Here is a 17163-nt window from a genome sequence, read left to right on the forward strand (position 1 = left end):
TAAACAAACATATAACAGGCTTTATGAGTTCAAGAGCCCCGGATTAAGTTTTCAGTGAAAGCTTATCTTTGTCGAATTCTCATACCCAGTGTTTTATTTTTGTCGGTATTAACACCTGTGAAATGCTACTTGTTTTTAGATGAGATGGTAAATGAGAGTCTAAATTAAATCACTCATTAGGATTGATAGAGATTTACGTTAAAAAAAATTTTTTTAAAGAAAGTAGATGCTTAAAGGATAACAAATATTTTATAATATAAAGGAGCATAGTGACGAATCTGAATTTGATTGGGATATGGGATGAGGAGGAGTAGGTTGTTAGGTCGTAGAAGCAAAAAGGGAATAAATATCTGTGGAAAAATAACCAGTAATAGATTCCAGTCTCTAATAAAGAAATGCTGGGGCGCCTGGGTGGCTCAGGCGGTTAAGCGTCCGACCTCTGCTCAGGTCATGATCTCACAGTTCATGAGTTCAAGCCCCACGTCGGGCTCTGTGCTAACAGCTTAGAGCCTGCTTCAAATTCTATGTCTCCCTCTCTCTCTGCTCCTCCCCCACTCATGCTGTGTCTCTCTCTCCTTCAAAAATAAATAAAAACATTAAAAAAAAAAAAAAAAAGAAATGCCAAAGGAATAATGAATGAATGCCTTGTGGGCCAAGCCAACATAGTTGTCACCTTTGAGTTGTATGCACTAGGGCAGTCTTACGAAACAAACATTATACTCTCATTAGAACTTTAGAGGAATGCTATTGTGTACTCTCCATTGTGGGCAGAAAAAAAAAACTTCCATCTCTTTTATCTCCCATTCTTCCCCTACTCCAAGTTAAAAGATGAAAATTTATACAAACCTTATTCTAAAATTTTTGATAAAGCAAAGAAAATTCTGTAATGTTTGGCTAATCATTATATGTATATGTGCATTATAACAATAATAGTTATAATTTTTTGAGAACACAGTACCATGTACTGTTAGGCATTTTACATATATTCCATCATTTATTCTTCACAACAGGTCTGAAATTTATAATCCCCCATTTTACACAGACGTTGAAGCTCACAGAAGTCAAATAACTTGCCCCCAAATCACATAATAGTAATTGAACTAGTATTCAAACCCATATTTCTGTGACTCCACAATCTGTGAATTTTTTTTTTTTTTCCAGAGTACATACTCCTTCCTTGATACGGGGATTTTTTTGTTTTTATAGATCTGGCCCAGCAGCTCAAACGTGCAGCCAGATTTGGTTAATCCTCGGGCAAGAGTACTGCCCCTAAATATATTTGGCAGATGATAATGTGCAGGTGAACATGGCTCTCAGCCACAAGGCTTCTGTGAGTTTTGTGGGGAGGTGTTCCCTTCACCTGCGGACCCTGCTGTCAACATAGCTTCCTACTTCACTCAAGGATTCTGTGACCCATCACTGAACTGTTGCATGAGTAGACAGTAGTTTTCAAGGAAAGGAAGCATTAAGTTTTCTGGTGAGGATCTCTGTATTTGCTGTTATTTCTTTCAGAGATATCAGAGGGAGCTTGTACATATCTAGGGAACATGTCTACTATTCCATTATGGAACAGCTCCTGTTGGGAAGCTTTTTTGCTTTTTTGTAATTCTAAACTGAGGAGAATGTCTCCTTAATGAAAGCTGATTTGTCACTGTTTCATTAAAAAATGTTTGAATTAGAAGGTGCTTAGTAGACAAAAAAACTAATATGAATTTAAATAAGCCCTAAGTTACGTTTCATATTTGTCTCACCCAGAAGTACAAAGCATGAATCTTACCTTCTCCATAGATTTTCTTCCTTTAATGTCTCATACAAAACTGTACTTATTATCTTAATTCATTGTGTTCATGAATGGACTTTATTCACCCAATGAGATTGTAAGCTCTGTGAGAGCAGGTACCTAGTCTTAACATTTTTTTCATGACTTTTGAGGCAATAATTCTTATCCTGAGACCTCTAAAGGTCTCATATATACAGTTCATACAGTAAAGCTGTACAATCTAAGGAAGACATTAATATTTTTTACTTTTAGCTAGACAGACTTCTACAGTGTGATAATATAAGCTATTTTATGCTCACCAGAGGCCCTTATAAAATTGGAAAACAAATTTTCATTTAATAAATATCATTTATTTTAAAAACTTTGTAAACATGGGTCTTTCATGTTTAGTGAAAGTTTGGGAATTAGTGTTTGGTAGTGTGTGGCCCAGTGTTAAGTAATAATGATTATAAAAAATATAATCGATTTATTGATGAGGAGTAATTAATGAGCTTTTTTGTTTTAGGAAATGTTGTGGGCAACTTGGGACATTCCTTCTTCAGTCAGAGTTTCCTTGGCAGCAAAGAACATGGTGGATTCTTATATGTGACATCTACCTACCAGTCACTGCAAGACCTGGTACTCCCAACCCCACCTTACTTGTTTGGGATTCTCATCCAGAAATGGGAAACTCCTTGGGCTAAAGTGTTTCCCATCCGACTAATGTTGAGACTTGGAGCTGAATATCGGCGTAAGTAGTAAAATAGCTTCTTTTACACCATATGACCAAGACATGATGACTAAATAAAGACCTGAAATATTCAGATTCCCCCCCTGCCTGCAACCCCCCTCCCCCAGTGATATAGTTCAGCAGAAATCTTTTGACACAGCTAAGCTAAATTTGGCCATTGTGTTTACTTATTTTGACTCTAATGTGAAGGACTAAAAATCTCTACTGAGGAAATTAGTGATTATTTATTACCTTGTAGACTTACTGGTTTTATATAGTTCATTGATAAATATATGCTCATCTTCAGAAAAAATGAATTGGAATTTAACAAGTGACTTTTTAGAGTATCTATAGTGAACATTTTTTGGTAATTTTATTGGAAAATAGTATGACAAATTGTATTTTGCATAACGTAACACATACTGGAAACTAATGGTATAGAGATCACTTTAGGTAAAGTGAGCAGTAGAAGAGCTTTTTTGCTCATGGTGGTAGCAGTACAACTAAGTTGGGAGTTTTAAGACATTAAGGCCTAAATGCAAGCTTTTTTTTAAACCTTACACCTTCACCTAATCAAACTTGCAAGGTCTAGGAATCAGACCATTTGAGTAAGATTCTTAACTCTGTGAATTACCAGCTCTGTAACTTTGGGCAAGTGACTCGAGCTGTAAGTATGTAAGGTTGTTAAGAGGATCAAAAACGATAATGAAAACTTATTTTGTAAACTATAAAACAGTATATTTTATGTTTTCAGCAAGTCAACTTCATTCTTTCCCTTGCTCATTCAATAAGAATTTAATAAAGGCCTACCATTTATAACAAATCCTGTGAATTCAGAAATAGCTAAGATATGTTACAGGCTCTTAGAAACCTTTGTAAGAAAGACATACAGAAATCATGATTATAGTAGTATATTGTGTTAAAACACATGCTCAAAGTTAACAAAGTTCTTTTGGAGCTTGAAGATGGACTCTAACTTCACCAAGAATGAAGGAGTTGGATAAGAAATATTTCTTAGAACAAAGTGTTTCTGGACTGAATTGTGAAAGAGGCATTTGAATTATCCAGATGAAGTAGGGAAAGGAGTGGGTTGTATCCAGAGGAAAGAACTTGTATATCTTCCTGTCTTATATAGGTAGTTCACTCCATAAAGTTCAAGGAATAAGTAAGCGAGTTAATAGGCCACCTCATGTTTGGCTTTTCTAAGGAGGATCCTGGTTGGGAGAAGTATAAGAATAAATACAGAGGAATTAGAAGAGGTTTGTTTCCTGGATCATATTAATCCAGTTTGAAGAAGAGTGCTTCCTAAGATGTTATAGTTCTTTTTGGAGAAAGCTGCATCAAAAAGCTTATCTGGTCATCAGAATATTTACTTTGGTATTTATTGTAGAAGGCTCAGAATTTGTCTGTGATGCTACCATGCTAAATACTTTTGAGCCCTAAATTTCATATGCTTTATTACAGTTACATTTTGAAAACTTTATGAACTTTGATACCTCTTTTGCCAAAATTTTAAGCTGTCAAGTTTAGTCTGATTATTTTTCATTTCCATAGTTTATCCATGCCCACTGTTCAGTGTCAGATTTCGGAAGCCATTGTTTGGAGAGACGGGACATACCATCATGAATCTTCTTGCAGTAAGTTGGGAATTTTTATCTACTTTTTTCTTACTGGGATTTGTACAGGAGAAGGAAGAGAAGGATTTCATTTTTTGTTAACAGCCATACCTCTGCTGCTTCAGGCAGGTGAAGATTTATGCTGTAGGAAACGAAAAACATACATATATTCTTTGGAAAATATATGGAGCTTTTGAGTGAAACAGTACAGGATTTCAGCCCTTGATTGTATATACACTTACTATCTAAGTGACCTTGCAGGATTATTGTGAGGACTAGAGGTAATGTACAATTAAAGCACCTAGCATTCTATTTTGTTTTTATTTTAAGCTTGCCATCATAGAGGTGTCCTCTTTGTCTGTGTAGCTTATTGTTTAGCCCAAGATTGGTCAGAGATTGTGTTCAAATATCTCAAGCCAGTAAGTCATTCATTCTTTTATGATAAATCTATGTATGGACTGGGATTCATACTTTGTTTCCTTTCTGCTAGGATCTCCCATATTCCTTTGCACATGCACAGGCTCTGCTGTATGTGTGCATCGACTAAGGACAATTCTGGGTATTTGGAGAGTTTATGAAGCTCTCTATGGCTATCTCACCTCCCAGAACTCCTCATTAAATCTTTGGCTAATGTGCCTGCTCATTACTTACCTCAAACCTCAGGCTAACTGAGCTGCTGGCCCTCCCTTTTCACTAACCATTGAAATTACCACTGTAGCTGACACCACTCCAAATCAAGTAAGATCCTTCAAGTAGCAGAGCTTATTTCATAGACTACCTTAAACTACCTAAGAAGGCTAGGGCACAGGCCCAAGCAAGAAGATCACAGACTCAGCTCTACTGTTCTTGCTTGAAGTTCGGTAGTTTTCATGAAGAAACACATCTCAGTGTGTTACATGCTTTTGTTCTAATTCCAGAGCATTGTAATGATTGTGTTTTAAAAAACCATTTACCCAGGGGCACCTTGATGGCTCAGTCAGTTAAGCATCCAACTCTTGATTTTGGCTCAGGTCATGATCTCCTCACTGACAGTGCAGAACCTACTTGGGATTCTCTCTCCTCTCTCTGCTTATTCCCCACTCATTCTCTCTTTCTCAAAATAAATAAGTAAACTTAAAAAAAAAAAAAAACCATTTACCCAGCTTTTTACTTGCTTTTTGGGACTGGATTTATTTCCTCACTCTGTCTTGCCGTTGTAGTTGTAGTTTCAGTTATCTTTTAAAGAGATTTAAATAATAAGAAAAGCTCTTGTAGCTTTACTTATGTAGTTGCCATTTCCAGTGATCTTCATTTCTTTGTATAAATCTGTATTTCCATCTGGTGTCATTTCCCTTCTGCCTGAAAGATTTCCTGTAACATTTCTTGTAGTGTGGGTCTGCTGGTGAGGAATTCAGCATTTATATTTCTAACATCTTTATTTTACCTTCATATTTGAAAGATATTTTTGCTGGATGTAGAATTCTAGGTTGATAGTTGTATTCTTTGAGTGCCTTAAAGATGAATAATACTCGCTCTACTGTTTCTTCTGGTTTGCATTCTTTCAGACGAGGACTTTATTTTCCCTCTTTGTTCCTCTGTATATAATGCTTTTTCCTTCTCTGGTTGCTCTAAGGTGTTTCTTTTTATCACTGGTTTTGAGCACTTTGATTATGTACCTTGATATAGTGTTGTTGTTTTTTTTTTTCCCCATGTTTCTTATACTTGGAGTTCGTTGAGCTTCTTATTTTTGTGAGTTTATAATTTTCATCAAAGAACATTTTCTTTCCTCTCCCTCTTCTCCTTCAAGGACTCTGTGTTATAGACATATTAGGCTCTTGAAATTATTTCACAGCTCACTAATACTCCTTTTTTTCCCTCTGTGTTTCATTTTGGACAGTTATTATTGTTCAACAATCTTATTTTGCATTGTTAAAACTGTCAAGTACATCTTTTTTGGGGGGTTATGTCAAACATTGTCATTTTCATCTCTAGAAATTTGACTTAGGTCTTTTTCTATATCCTCCTTGTACTTAATTTTTTGAATATCTGGAATATATAGTAACTACTATAGTGTCCTTGTTGGTAATTCTAACATCTCTATCAGTTCTGGCTCAGTTTCCATTGATTAATTCTCCCTCTTTTTTTTTTTTTTTTTTTTTTTAAGTTTATTTATTTATTTTAGAGAGAGAGTGAGAGAGCGTGAGCACATGTGCAAGTGGAGGAGGGGCGGAGAGACATGGAGAAAGAGAATCCCAAGCAGGTTCTGTGCTGTCAGCACAGAGCCCATCGCAGGGCTCCATCTCACAAAGTGTGAGATCACGACCTGAGCTGAGATCATGACCTGAGCCAAGATCAAGAGTTGGATGCTTAACCAGCTGAGCCACCCAGGCACCCTCTCCCTCTTATTTTGAGTTGTATTTTCCTGCTTTTGCATGCTTGGTATTTAAAAAAAATTTTTTTTTTAATGTTTATTTTGAGAGAGAGAGACAGCAAGCGTGAGCAGGGGAAGGGCAAAGAGAGGGGGAGACACAGAATCTGAAGTGGGCTCTGAGCTGATTCAGAGCCTGATGTGGGTCTCAAGCTCACAAACCATGAGATCATGATCTGAGCCAAAGTTGGATGCTTAACCAACTGAGCCATCTAGGTGCCCCTTAAACATTTTTTAATGTTTATTTATTTTTTATTTTTTATTTTATTTTTTTTCCAATATATGAAATTTATTGTCAAATTGGTTTCCATACAACACCCAGTGCTCATCCCAAAAGGTGCCCTCCTCAATACCCATCACCCACCCTCCCCTCCCTCACACCCCCCATCAACCCTCAGTTTGTTCTCAGTTTTTAATAGTCTCTTATGCTTTGGCTCTCTCCCACTCTAACCTCTTTTTTTTTTTTTTTCTTCCCCTCCCCCATGGGTTTATGTTAAGTTTCTCAGGATCCACATAAGAGTGAAACCATATGGTATCTGTCTTTCTCTGTATGGCTTATTTCACTTAGCATCACACTCTCCAGTTCCATCCACATTGCTACAAAAGGCCATATTTCATTCTTTCTCATTGCCACGTAGTATTCCATTGTGTATATAAACCACACTTTCTTTATCCATTCATCAGTCGATGGACATTTAGGCTTTCCATCATTTGGCTATTGTTGAGAGTGCTGCTATAAACATTGGGGTACAAGTACCCCTATGCATCAGTACTCCTGTATCCCTTGGATAAATTCCTAGCAGTGCTATTGCTGGGTCATAGGGTAGGTCTATTTTTAATTTTCTGAGGAACCTCCACACTGTTTTCCAGAGCGGCTGCACCAATTTGCATTCCCACCAACAGTGCAAGAGGGTTCCCGTTTCTCCACATCCTCTCCAGCATCTATAGTCTCCTGATTTGTTCATTTTGGCCACTCTGACTGGCGTGAGGTGATATCTGAATGTGGTTTTGATTTGTATTTCCTTGATGAGGAGCGACGTTGAACATCTTTTCATGTGCCTGTTGGCCATCCGGATGTCTTCTTTAGAGAAGTGTCTATTCATGTTTTCTGCCCATTTCTTCACTGGATTATTTGTTTTTCGGGTGTGGAGTTTGGTGAGCTCTTTATAGATTTTGGATACTAGCCCTTTGTCCGATATGTCATTTGCAAATATTTTTTCCCATTCCGTTGGTTGCCTTTTAGTTTTGTTGGTTGTTTCCTTTGCTGTGCAGAAGCTTTTTATCTTCATAAGGTCCCAGTAATTCATTTTTGCTTTTAATTCCCTTGCCTTTGGGGATGTGTCGAGTAAGAGATTGCTACGCCTGAGGTCAGAGAGGTCTTTTCCTGCTTTCTCCTCTAGGGTTTTGATGGTTTCCTGTCTCACATTCAGGTCCTTTATCCATTTTGAGTTTATTTTTGTGAATGGTGTGAGAAAGTGGTCTAGTTTCAACCTTCTGCATGTTGCTGTCCAGTTCTCCCAGCACCATTTGTTAAAGAGACTGTCTTTTTTCCATTGGATGTTCTTTCCTGCTTTGTCAAAGATGAGTTGGCCATACATTTGTGGGTCTGTTTCTGGGGTTTCTATTCTATTCCATTGGTCTATGTGTCTGTTTTTGTGCCAATACCATGCTGTCTTGATGATGACAGCTTTGTAGTAGAGGTTAAGTCTGGGATTGTGATGCCTCCTGCTTTGGTCTTCTTCAAAATTACTTTGGCTATTCGGGGCCTTTTGTGGTTCCATATGAATTTTAGGATTGCTTGTTCTAGTTTCGAGAAGAATGCTGGTGCAATTTTGATTGGGATTGCATTGAATGTGTAGATAGCTTTGGGTAGTATTGACATTTTGACAGTATTTATTCTTCCAACCCATGAGCAGGGAATTATTTGTTTATTTTTGAGAGAGAAAATGAGCAGGGAGGGGCAGAGAGAAAGGGAGACAGGGAATCCCAAGCAGGACCCACACCATCAGCACAGAGCCCAATGTGGGACTGGAACTCACAAACAGTATGAGCATGACCCAAGCCAAAACCAAGAATTGGACACTTAACTGACTGAGCCACCCAGGTGCCCCGATATTTTTAAATTTTTTATTGGAAGCCAAATATTATGATTTTACCTTGATGCATGGTGAGTATTTTTGTATTCCTGTAAACTTGAGTTCTGTTACAAGTAAGGCAGTTAATTTACCTAGAAATAGTTTGATTCTTGCAAGTCTTGATTTTTAAGATTTGTAAAGTGGAACCAAAGTCTTGTTTACTGTAGTGCTGATTATTCCTCAGCACTAAGGCAAGACCCTTCAGAGTACTTGTAATGACTTTGGGCCCTATTTGGAATTAGGCCAAACTTCACAGATTAAAGGCACATTTCTTTACCAGACTGTTGTTACTTCAGACACCAGGGTCAAGTCCCAGGCTACGCATACTTCTGACTAACTGGATACAAATGTTAGCATTCCCACTACTCTCTCAGTTTTGATAATTCACTAGAATTATTCACAGAACTCAGCAAAGTATATATACTATACTATATAGTATAGATTACAGTTTTATTGTAGTAAAGGAAATACAAATCAGGGCCAGTGGAGAGAAGAGTCACAGAGTACAAAGTCTGGGAGGGCCCCACCCAAGAAGCTTCTGTGCCCTCTGGGACATGTCACCCTGCTGGTATGTTGATATATAACAATATGCACAGAATAAACACTGGAGCTTTGTCCTGAGTTTTTATTGGAGTTTCCTTATTAGGCATGATGATTGAGTCATTGGTCATGTGATTGAACTCAGTCTTGAGCCCCCTGATATCATGTGCCTCAAAGCCCCATCCTCTTATCACATGGCTGATCTTTGTAGGATGGCTAGCTCCCACCTTGGGTCATCTTGTTAGGATAAACTATCTAGGGACCTATTATGATTCACTAAATTAACATAGACTATCAGGGATCCACCACTGAATAACAGACACTCCTATCACTCGAAATTCCAAGGGTTTAGAGGCTACCTCTCAGGAACCAGGAGCAAAGTCCAGTGAAATTGTTTATTATACAGTAATACTCTACCTAATGCTCATGGAATATGAGGTTTTCCTCTGTGGTTTTTAGGAGTAGGCACTATTCCCAGACCTGTGTACCAGACAGTGTTCCTGATAATCATTTCAAATAGTTTTTTCACCGGCCTCAACAAGTTTCCTCAGACACATTTGCTAATCAGAACTTTTCTGAATTCTGGAGTGAGACCCTCTGCAAATCTTTGGAGTTCTTTGCAGTTTTTTCCTCTCTGATGCTCTGTCCTGTGAAGTATAGCTACAGTGGTTTTCCTGGAGTCTTAGTTTTGTTTCCTCAACTCAGGAAATCTGTCAGTCTCTGCCTGGGTTCTCCCTTCCTGCACCTGAGCTTGTAAACTCTCTAGAGGCATAACCTGTACAATCACAGAGCTCATCTTGTTTGCTTCCTGCCTTTTAAGGATCACTGTCCTTTGTTGTCTGAGGTTCAGTGTCTTGAAAATCATTGTTTCATATGTTCTGTGTAGTTTTGGGTTGTTTCAGGCAGGAAGGTAAATTCAGTCCCCTTTTCTCTATTTTGTCCTGAAATGGAAATTTTATTTTTTTAATTTATTTTTTATTTTCTTAAGTAATCTCTATCCCCAGTGTTGGGCTTGAACTCATGACCAGAGATCAAGAGTCACATGCTCTACCAACTGAGCCAGCTAGGCACTCCCAGAAGTGAAAATTTTAAAATTATATTTTAATCTATAAGATCGCCCTCTCCCGCTTTATCTTCCTTTCCCTCCCTCCCTCTCTCTCTCTCTCTCTCTCTCTCTCTCTCTCTGTCTCTCTGTCTCTCTGTCTCTTTCTCCCTCTCCATTTCCCTCCTTCTACTTCAGTCCCCATCACTTTGTCACTCCTGGTAACTTTAGTTTTTAGTCACATTTTTGACGAGATAATTTTTTTTTTAAGTTTACTTATTGGGAGGGAGGGAGAGAGAGAGAGAGAGAATGAGCAGGGGAGGGGCAGAGAGAGAGAGAGGGAAAATCCCAAGCAGGCTCCTCACTGTTAGCGCAAAGCCTGATGCTGTGCTTGATCGCATGAGCTGTAGGATCATGACTCAAGTCGGACACTTAATTGAGCCACCCAGGCACCCTGACAAGATTACTTACTTACTTACTTACTTACTTATTTATTTATTTATTTATTTATTTATTTTTACCGATTGTAATCTGCTTTGGAAAGAAAAGGAGATATTTATCCTGTAATCCAGTAACAGAAGCCTATGGTTTTTATTGCCTGTATCAGTTCATTTATACAAACTTCTGGTGGAATATCTCCCGAAGCACCTTATTCTCCATCTCCACTGTCAGAGAGGAAAATTTTTCTCTATCTTTCAAAGATTCTTCTAGCTGGTCTAAAAATTAAATTGACACAAGACAGATTAACAGGAGAAAATTAAATCTAACTTTGTACATATGAAAACCTCACATATATGAGGGGTTCATAGACAGAAAGGTAAAATTCCTCCTGAGCTGAAGAATGGGATAGGGGCCTGGGGCTACCAAAGGGAGGAGAGCAATTTACAGGGCAGTAAGAAGAGCAGCTGCTTGGCAATTAGATGTATGCCCTACCATACAGATGGGTCACTCAGATAAAATTTATCTCTAATAATAACTTTAATTCTGAGAAAGACCCCCAATTTAGATTCTTCTAGGTAGTTAAGACAGGGCAAAAGTTCTCTTGACCCTGCAGGGTCTTAATTGCCTTCAGCTCAAAAGAGTCCACATACCAAAATAACACATATGGAAGAGACTTGTTTTGAACCCTTTTACCACCTTCTCTGTCTCTAGTTTAACAGAATTTACCAATCTATTGATCCCAACACTTTTCTACTACCTCTCACTCCCTCTATTTTTCTCCTTTCCTAAGATTCCCTGGTTTCATCATTAAAATCACTTTTATTTTAAATGATTCCAGGTCCTTTCTGTATCTTACCCTCTGTTTTATTAGCCCAGCAAAATGTAAACCCTGGTTAAATCTACCTCTTAATTAAAAAAAAACTTTTTTAAATTTATACACAGTAAAGTTCACCTTTTATGGAGTATACTTCTAAGAGTTTTGACAAATGTAGAGTTATGTTACTACCACTGTTGCAATTGGGATACAGAAGAGTTCTATCATTCCAGAAAATTTGCTGGTGTACCCCTAATGTCTGGTAACCATTGATCCTCTTTCCCTACAGTTTTAGCTTTTTTAGATTATCATATAATTGGAATTATGCAGTACGTAGCCGTTTCAGTCTGGCTTCTTTCACTCATCATCATGCATTTCCGGTTCATCTTTGTTGTTACGTATATTGTTAAGGAAATAAAAATCTTTTTCCTGTACTCATCTTTGGTTCTTTGGCTGAGGCCCTAAAAATTAGACTGGCCAAACAGTGAATAACAGAGGCATATTTTGGGGTGGCTTATTCTGGTAAACTTCAGCATCAGTAGTTCGTTCGTCTTTATTGCTATATAGTATTCAGTTGCATTATGAACCACAGTTTGTCTGTTTACCTGTAGATGGATCTGTGGGTTGTTTCTAGTTTTTGGTGACTATGAATAAAGCTGCTGTAAACATTCATGTATGAAGTTTTGTGTGAACCTTAGTTTTGCCATATTGTACATTTAATGTTATAAAGAACTGTGAAATTGTTTTCCAACATGCCTGTAGCAGTTTACATTCACAAGTAATATACAAGAATTCTTTTTTTGCCCAGTATTTATTTCTTTTTTGTTTTCAATTTTTACAATTCCAGTAGGAGTTTAGTGGTTTTAACCTTTGTGATTTTAACTTCTATGCTTCTTAAGATGAGTGATTCAGAGCATTTTTCATGTGCTAATTTGCCCTCTTTATATCTTCTTTAGTGAATACTCAGATTTTGCCCATTTAAAAATATGGTTGTTGTTTTCTTGTTGAGTTTTGAGAGTTTTTCATGTATTCTAAATGTAAGTCCTTTGGTAGATTTGTATCATTTGTTATATTTTCTCCTAGTCTATGGTCTCTCTTTTTATTCTGTTAACAGTGTCTTTCACAGAACAAAAATATTTCATTTTGTTGAAGTATAATTTATTAATTTTCTATGGAGCATGCTTTTTATATGATATCTAAGAACTTATTGACTAGAATGACATCACAAATATTTTCTCCCATGTTTCTTTGTAGAAGGCTTATGGTTTTATTTTTATGCCTTATATTTAGTTCTGTGGTTCATTTTTAGTTAAATTTTATGATTGTGAGACATTGTTAGAAACCCTTTGTTCATATGTCCAATTGTTTTAGTACCATTTGTTAAAAAGACTATCCTTTCTTCATTTACTCGCCTTTACACCCTTATCAAAAGTCAGTCGACATACCTGTGTGGATCTACTTCTTCCTTCATTCGTAACTTTATCCAGGCCTGCATGTGGATGAAGACAAAAAGAGTCACCTATTTACTGGTCTTACTTAAATTTTTTTTTTAATATTTATTTATTTTTGAGAGACAGAAACAAAATGTGAGCAGGAGAGGGGCAGAGAGAGAGAGAGAGAGGGAGACACAGAATTGGAAGCAGGCTCCAGGCTCTGAGCTGTCAGCAAAGAGCCCAACACGGGGCTCGAACCCACGAACCGGAAGATCATGATCTGAGGCGAAGTCAGATGCTCAACCAACTCAGCACCCAGGCACCCCCAGTCTCACTTTAGATTCATGACCAATACCATTAGGAAACTCTTAGACCTACCTGACAATCTTTCCTGGTCCATAACACATTCCTATTCTCATGTTTTCTCAAATTTCCAGTGTCTCCTCTCCTTTTCTCACTTTTTGCTGATGTCCCAGCCCCAGTTTCCCTGAGTAAATAGAAGCAATCAGAAGACAATTTTCACACAGTTACATCCAACTTACCCGTATCTATACATTTTCATTTCTTAGTTTCTTTGGACACCTTTCTTTCTTGGTTCTTCTCCTGCAGCCTTCTGACTTGCTACCTTCCCTTTCCCACTGTGTTCTGCCTCTCAGTAAATGGCAGTCTTGTAGTTGCCCAGTCCATATAATTCATAATCATCTTTGATTTTGCTTTTTTTTCCACATTCCATATTCAATCCGTGACAAATATTCTCAGTTTCCCCTTCAAAATGTACCCAGAAACTGATAACTTCTCACCACTTTTTGAATTGGTAACACTTTGGTCTAAATTATCACTGTCTCTTGCCTGAATTATTTTTGTTACATTTATCTCATCTCCTTCCTTCTATTCTTGTTCCCTTACCATCTATTTACGGAGAAGCCGGAGAGATCTGTTAAAATAGGTCAAAAATCTCACAGTAAAGGCACAGGTGTTTGTGGTGGCCTCCAAGACCATATGAAATCTAGCTGTATGCTGTCACTTTGACATCAGCTCCTTGCACTCTTCATCACTTTGCTTCGGCCACACTGGATGTGGTGTGTGTATATGTATGTTTTACCCTACAAATATTCATTGGGTGCCTAGGCTGTTCCAGGCATTTGGGATATAACAAGAAGAAGACAAGTGAGAGTCCATACCTTCTTGGAGCTTACTTTAGAGGGAGGAGGCAGGTAACATCCAGAAAATGTTAAGTGGTGTTAAAGCAGAATAAGTATTCAAATATTTGTTTAATATAATACGTAGAGGGTATATGCAACTGGTCTTCTTCCTTATAAGAGTTTATAGTCTAATTGGAGAGCTAGAATATACACATGAGGGTTTTCATTATACATTTCCTTATTATTTAAATAAATGAGTTCTTTTAATTTTCACATTCTTTCCTTTTGTTCTGATTTTACTACTATCAGTCAGATCTTACCATTGATGAATTCTTTATTCCATTTCAATCTGCTTTTTCCCAGGACTTCAGAAATTACCAGTATACATTGCCAGTAGTTCAAGGTCTGGTGGTTGATATGGAAGTTCGGAAAACCAGTATCAAAATTCCCAGCAACAGATACAATGAGGTAAGATTTACCATGAAGGAATGTTTTTCATTGTTAAATACATAATTGAAGATGAAAAATATTGTTATTATATGTAAATTTCATTTTTTAGTTAATTGACAGTGAAATCAGCTCATAATACTGTATGACTTAGATCAAGGATGAGGAATTTCATGACAGAAAATCAAGATGTTATATATGTGATTTACTTAGTCATTAGATGTATCATTGATTGTGCTTTTGATAATCAGTGACAGATTTACATTTTGATTAAGGTATAAAATTAACTTTATATCTGTAATATTAGTGGTGGGATCTTTTCATTTTCCCCTCTTATTGTAAGTATACCTTGTTTTGGACTATACTTAACGTCTAACCATTAACTCCCAAAATGAATTTTAATTAAGGTTTCAAAAGCAAATGAATGTTTTCGTCTTGAATTAAGCTGTGTTTTGTAACTAAAATGAAATTTTGCATGCTACACATACATTAACAGAATTATGTAAACTATTCATTGCCTATTTGCCATGTGAAGCCTTTCTTAAATTTAAATTTCTTAAAATCCGTTCTAAAATGTCCAATAGTATTATCATTGTGGTTTAAAAGAAAAATCTTAAAAAAAAAAAAAAAGAAAAGAAAAATCTTATTTTGAAACTTAGTTTGTTATAATAATGGTTAAAATTTGTTGTTTTATTAGACAGGATGGAAACTTCCCAATTACTCCTTCCACTATTTCCTGGTATAAAGTAATTTCCTCCTTCCCTCTCTTTTTTTTCCATTTTTTTCCTTCTTTCTTTTTTTCCCCTTCGTTCAGCCTTTTATCCACTTATTCATTTGTACATTCGATAAACATTTTGTACTTTCTCTTAGAATCACGTAAATGTCTTACTGGATTTATTAATTTAGGGCTTACCATTATGAGAACAACCTATGTGACGATTTTACCTATGGCATTTAGTGCAATGACTTTTTTCTGGACACTAGAAAATAGTAGCTAGAATGTGTGCTTTATTTATTTATTTTTTTTACCTGTGATACAATTAGCAGATTTTATTTGTGAGATAGTCCTATCTTGGAATATCAAACACTATTAGACTAGGTTAGGTAGAGTCACATCTTTAAAATGAACTATTTTTATATATTTGTGCCCTAAATACTCTTAAAAGAGATGCTTTGAAAAAACATTTATTTCTCAAATTTGAATGTTTATTATTTCACATTCATTAAATATATTCTGTGGTGTGAGATACAAAGATGAATAAGAACATTATGCTTGCCTTGTGGCAAGAAGTTGTGGCATATTGTCCAGAAGTAAGATGATCAGATGTCATCCTCAACATCCTTGGTGTTTCCAAGATGGTGTTTTGTATTTGTTTATAAAGGTACATCTGTAAAAAGCTGTGAGGCCTCCATAGTTTTTTCAGTAACACCTAGACATTTATGACAACTGCCATTAATATTATCTGTCTTTATCTGTCCCCTAGGTTTATGGTTGTGCAGGTTCAGATATCTTTTTTCAAAAACAGTAACTGTATTTCTTATTCTTTATTACAGTTTGTTTTCAATAAAGTTTACCAGCTATAAATCACTTATTTTTCTTATCTGATTTGGCAGACTGATTTCCTTCTAATTCAGTTTTTATTTCAAGTCATATTTTATGTTTGTTTATTTCAAGTCTCACTTTTTTTCTCTCACAATTCTTCGACATTTGAGTTATGTTGTGGCTAATAATTCTGCTTCACTTTGTAGTTGAAAAGGTCATTTCTTTTATTCATGGCATTATTCCATTTTTCCTCTTACTTATTATTCTTTGTTGATACCCATAGTCTTCCTTATTCTCTCAATTATATTCTCTTTTGCCCTAAAGCCTTTGCACAAGCTATTTCCTTATTGATGCATACCTTCCCTATTCATTACTTATCTAACTCGTACTCATTTTTCAGGAATCAGCTTAGATGACATTTTGTCAGATAAGCAACTGGGGTAATTCTCCCTGTTATTAAACATCTCTAGATTCTACACATTGTTTGTGTAATGCTCATTACATCTGTAATTGAACCTTCTTCACTGTTTTCTCTACCAGACTTTTATTTCCATGAGGAACTATGTCTGTCTTGTTTACCACTGTATCATTAGCAGACTGCCTAGTAAAGAATAATTGTACAAAAAATATCTATTGAATGAAGACATGAAACAGAACTAATATAGATAAAACAATACAAAAATAGGTACTGAAACTTACTGCAATTTTACTAAAGGTTTAGAGAAAGGAGAGCTCTGGTAAATGCAGCAGTCAGGAATGTTCCTTTACTTCCAGTTGATCCTGAATCCTTAACAGCCAGAACAGCATGTTCTATGGAAGACATGTTTATAAATGTTCATGTAAATAAGTGTAAATGAATGAAAGATTTGAACTGGACAATGAATGCTATTTAGGCACTAGAAAGAGAAGGGTGGAAAATAACAAGTGAAAAGGGTGATAGATGCCTGCAGAAAATAAGGCTGGAAATCCCCCCAGAATGGACATGTCTTGAAAGGAGGATAGAAGACAATAGCCTGCCCAGTAAAGAAGAGGCTAAAGTAGACTAGGAGAGATCACTTCTCGGTCTTCTGTCTAAGATCAAGTGTAAAGTAGACTAGGAGATAAAGTTGTGCCA

At 36.5% G+C, this 17163-nt stretch overlaps 1 protein-coding gene and 1 long non-coding RNA gene across 4 annotated transcripts in view; one reads left to right on the top strand and one right to left on the bottom strand.

The window, feature by feature from the left end:
• Positions 1–17163, top strand: part of ZFYVE9 (zinc finger FYVE-type containing 9) — a 213482-nt gene that overhangs the window by 153195 nt on the left and 43124 nt on the right. For both annotated transcript variants that reach the window (XM_042951599.1, XM_042951600.1), the window contains exons 11-13: positions 2286–2510; positions 4044–4126; positions 14423–14527. In XM_042951599.1, coding sequence (XP_042807533.1) covers positions 2286–2510; positions 4044–4126; positions 14423–14527 — 413 coding nt within the window. The remainder of the gene's footprint in view (positions 1–2285; positions 2511–4043; positions 4127–14422; positions 14528–17163) is intronic.
• On the bottom strand, positions 9555–16823 carry LOC122227240. Of its 2 annotated transcripts, none has more exons than XR_006205932.1 (4): positions 16749–16823; positions 13296–13404; positions 12930–12973; positions 9555–10128 (listed from the first exon to the last, which is right to left on the bottom strand). It is a non-coding gene; the product is annotated as an uncharacterized LOC122227240 (long non-coding RNA). The 2 variants fall into 2 exon arrangements; XR_006205933.1 differs by lacking the exon at positions 16749–16823 and adding an exon at positions 14380–14465.

The sequence above is a fragment of the Panthera leo genome, chromosome C1 (assembly GCF_018350215.1).
Source record: "Panthera leo isolate Ple1 chromosome C1, P.leo_Ple1_pat1.1, whole genome shotgun sequence".
NCBI classification, from domain to species: domain Eukaryota; kingdom Metazoa; phylum Chordata; class Mammalia; order Carnivora; family Felidae; genus Panthera; species Panthera leo.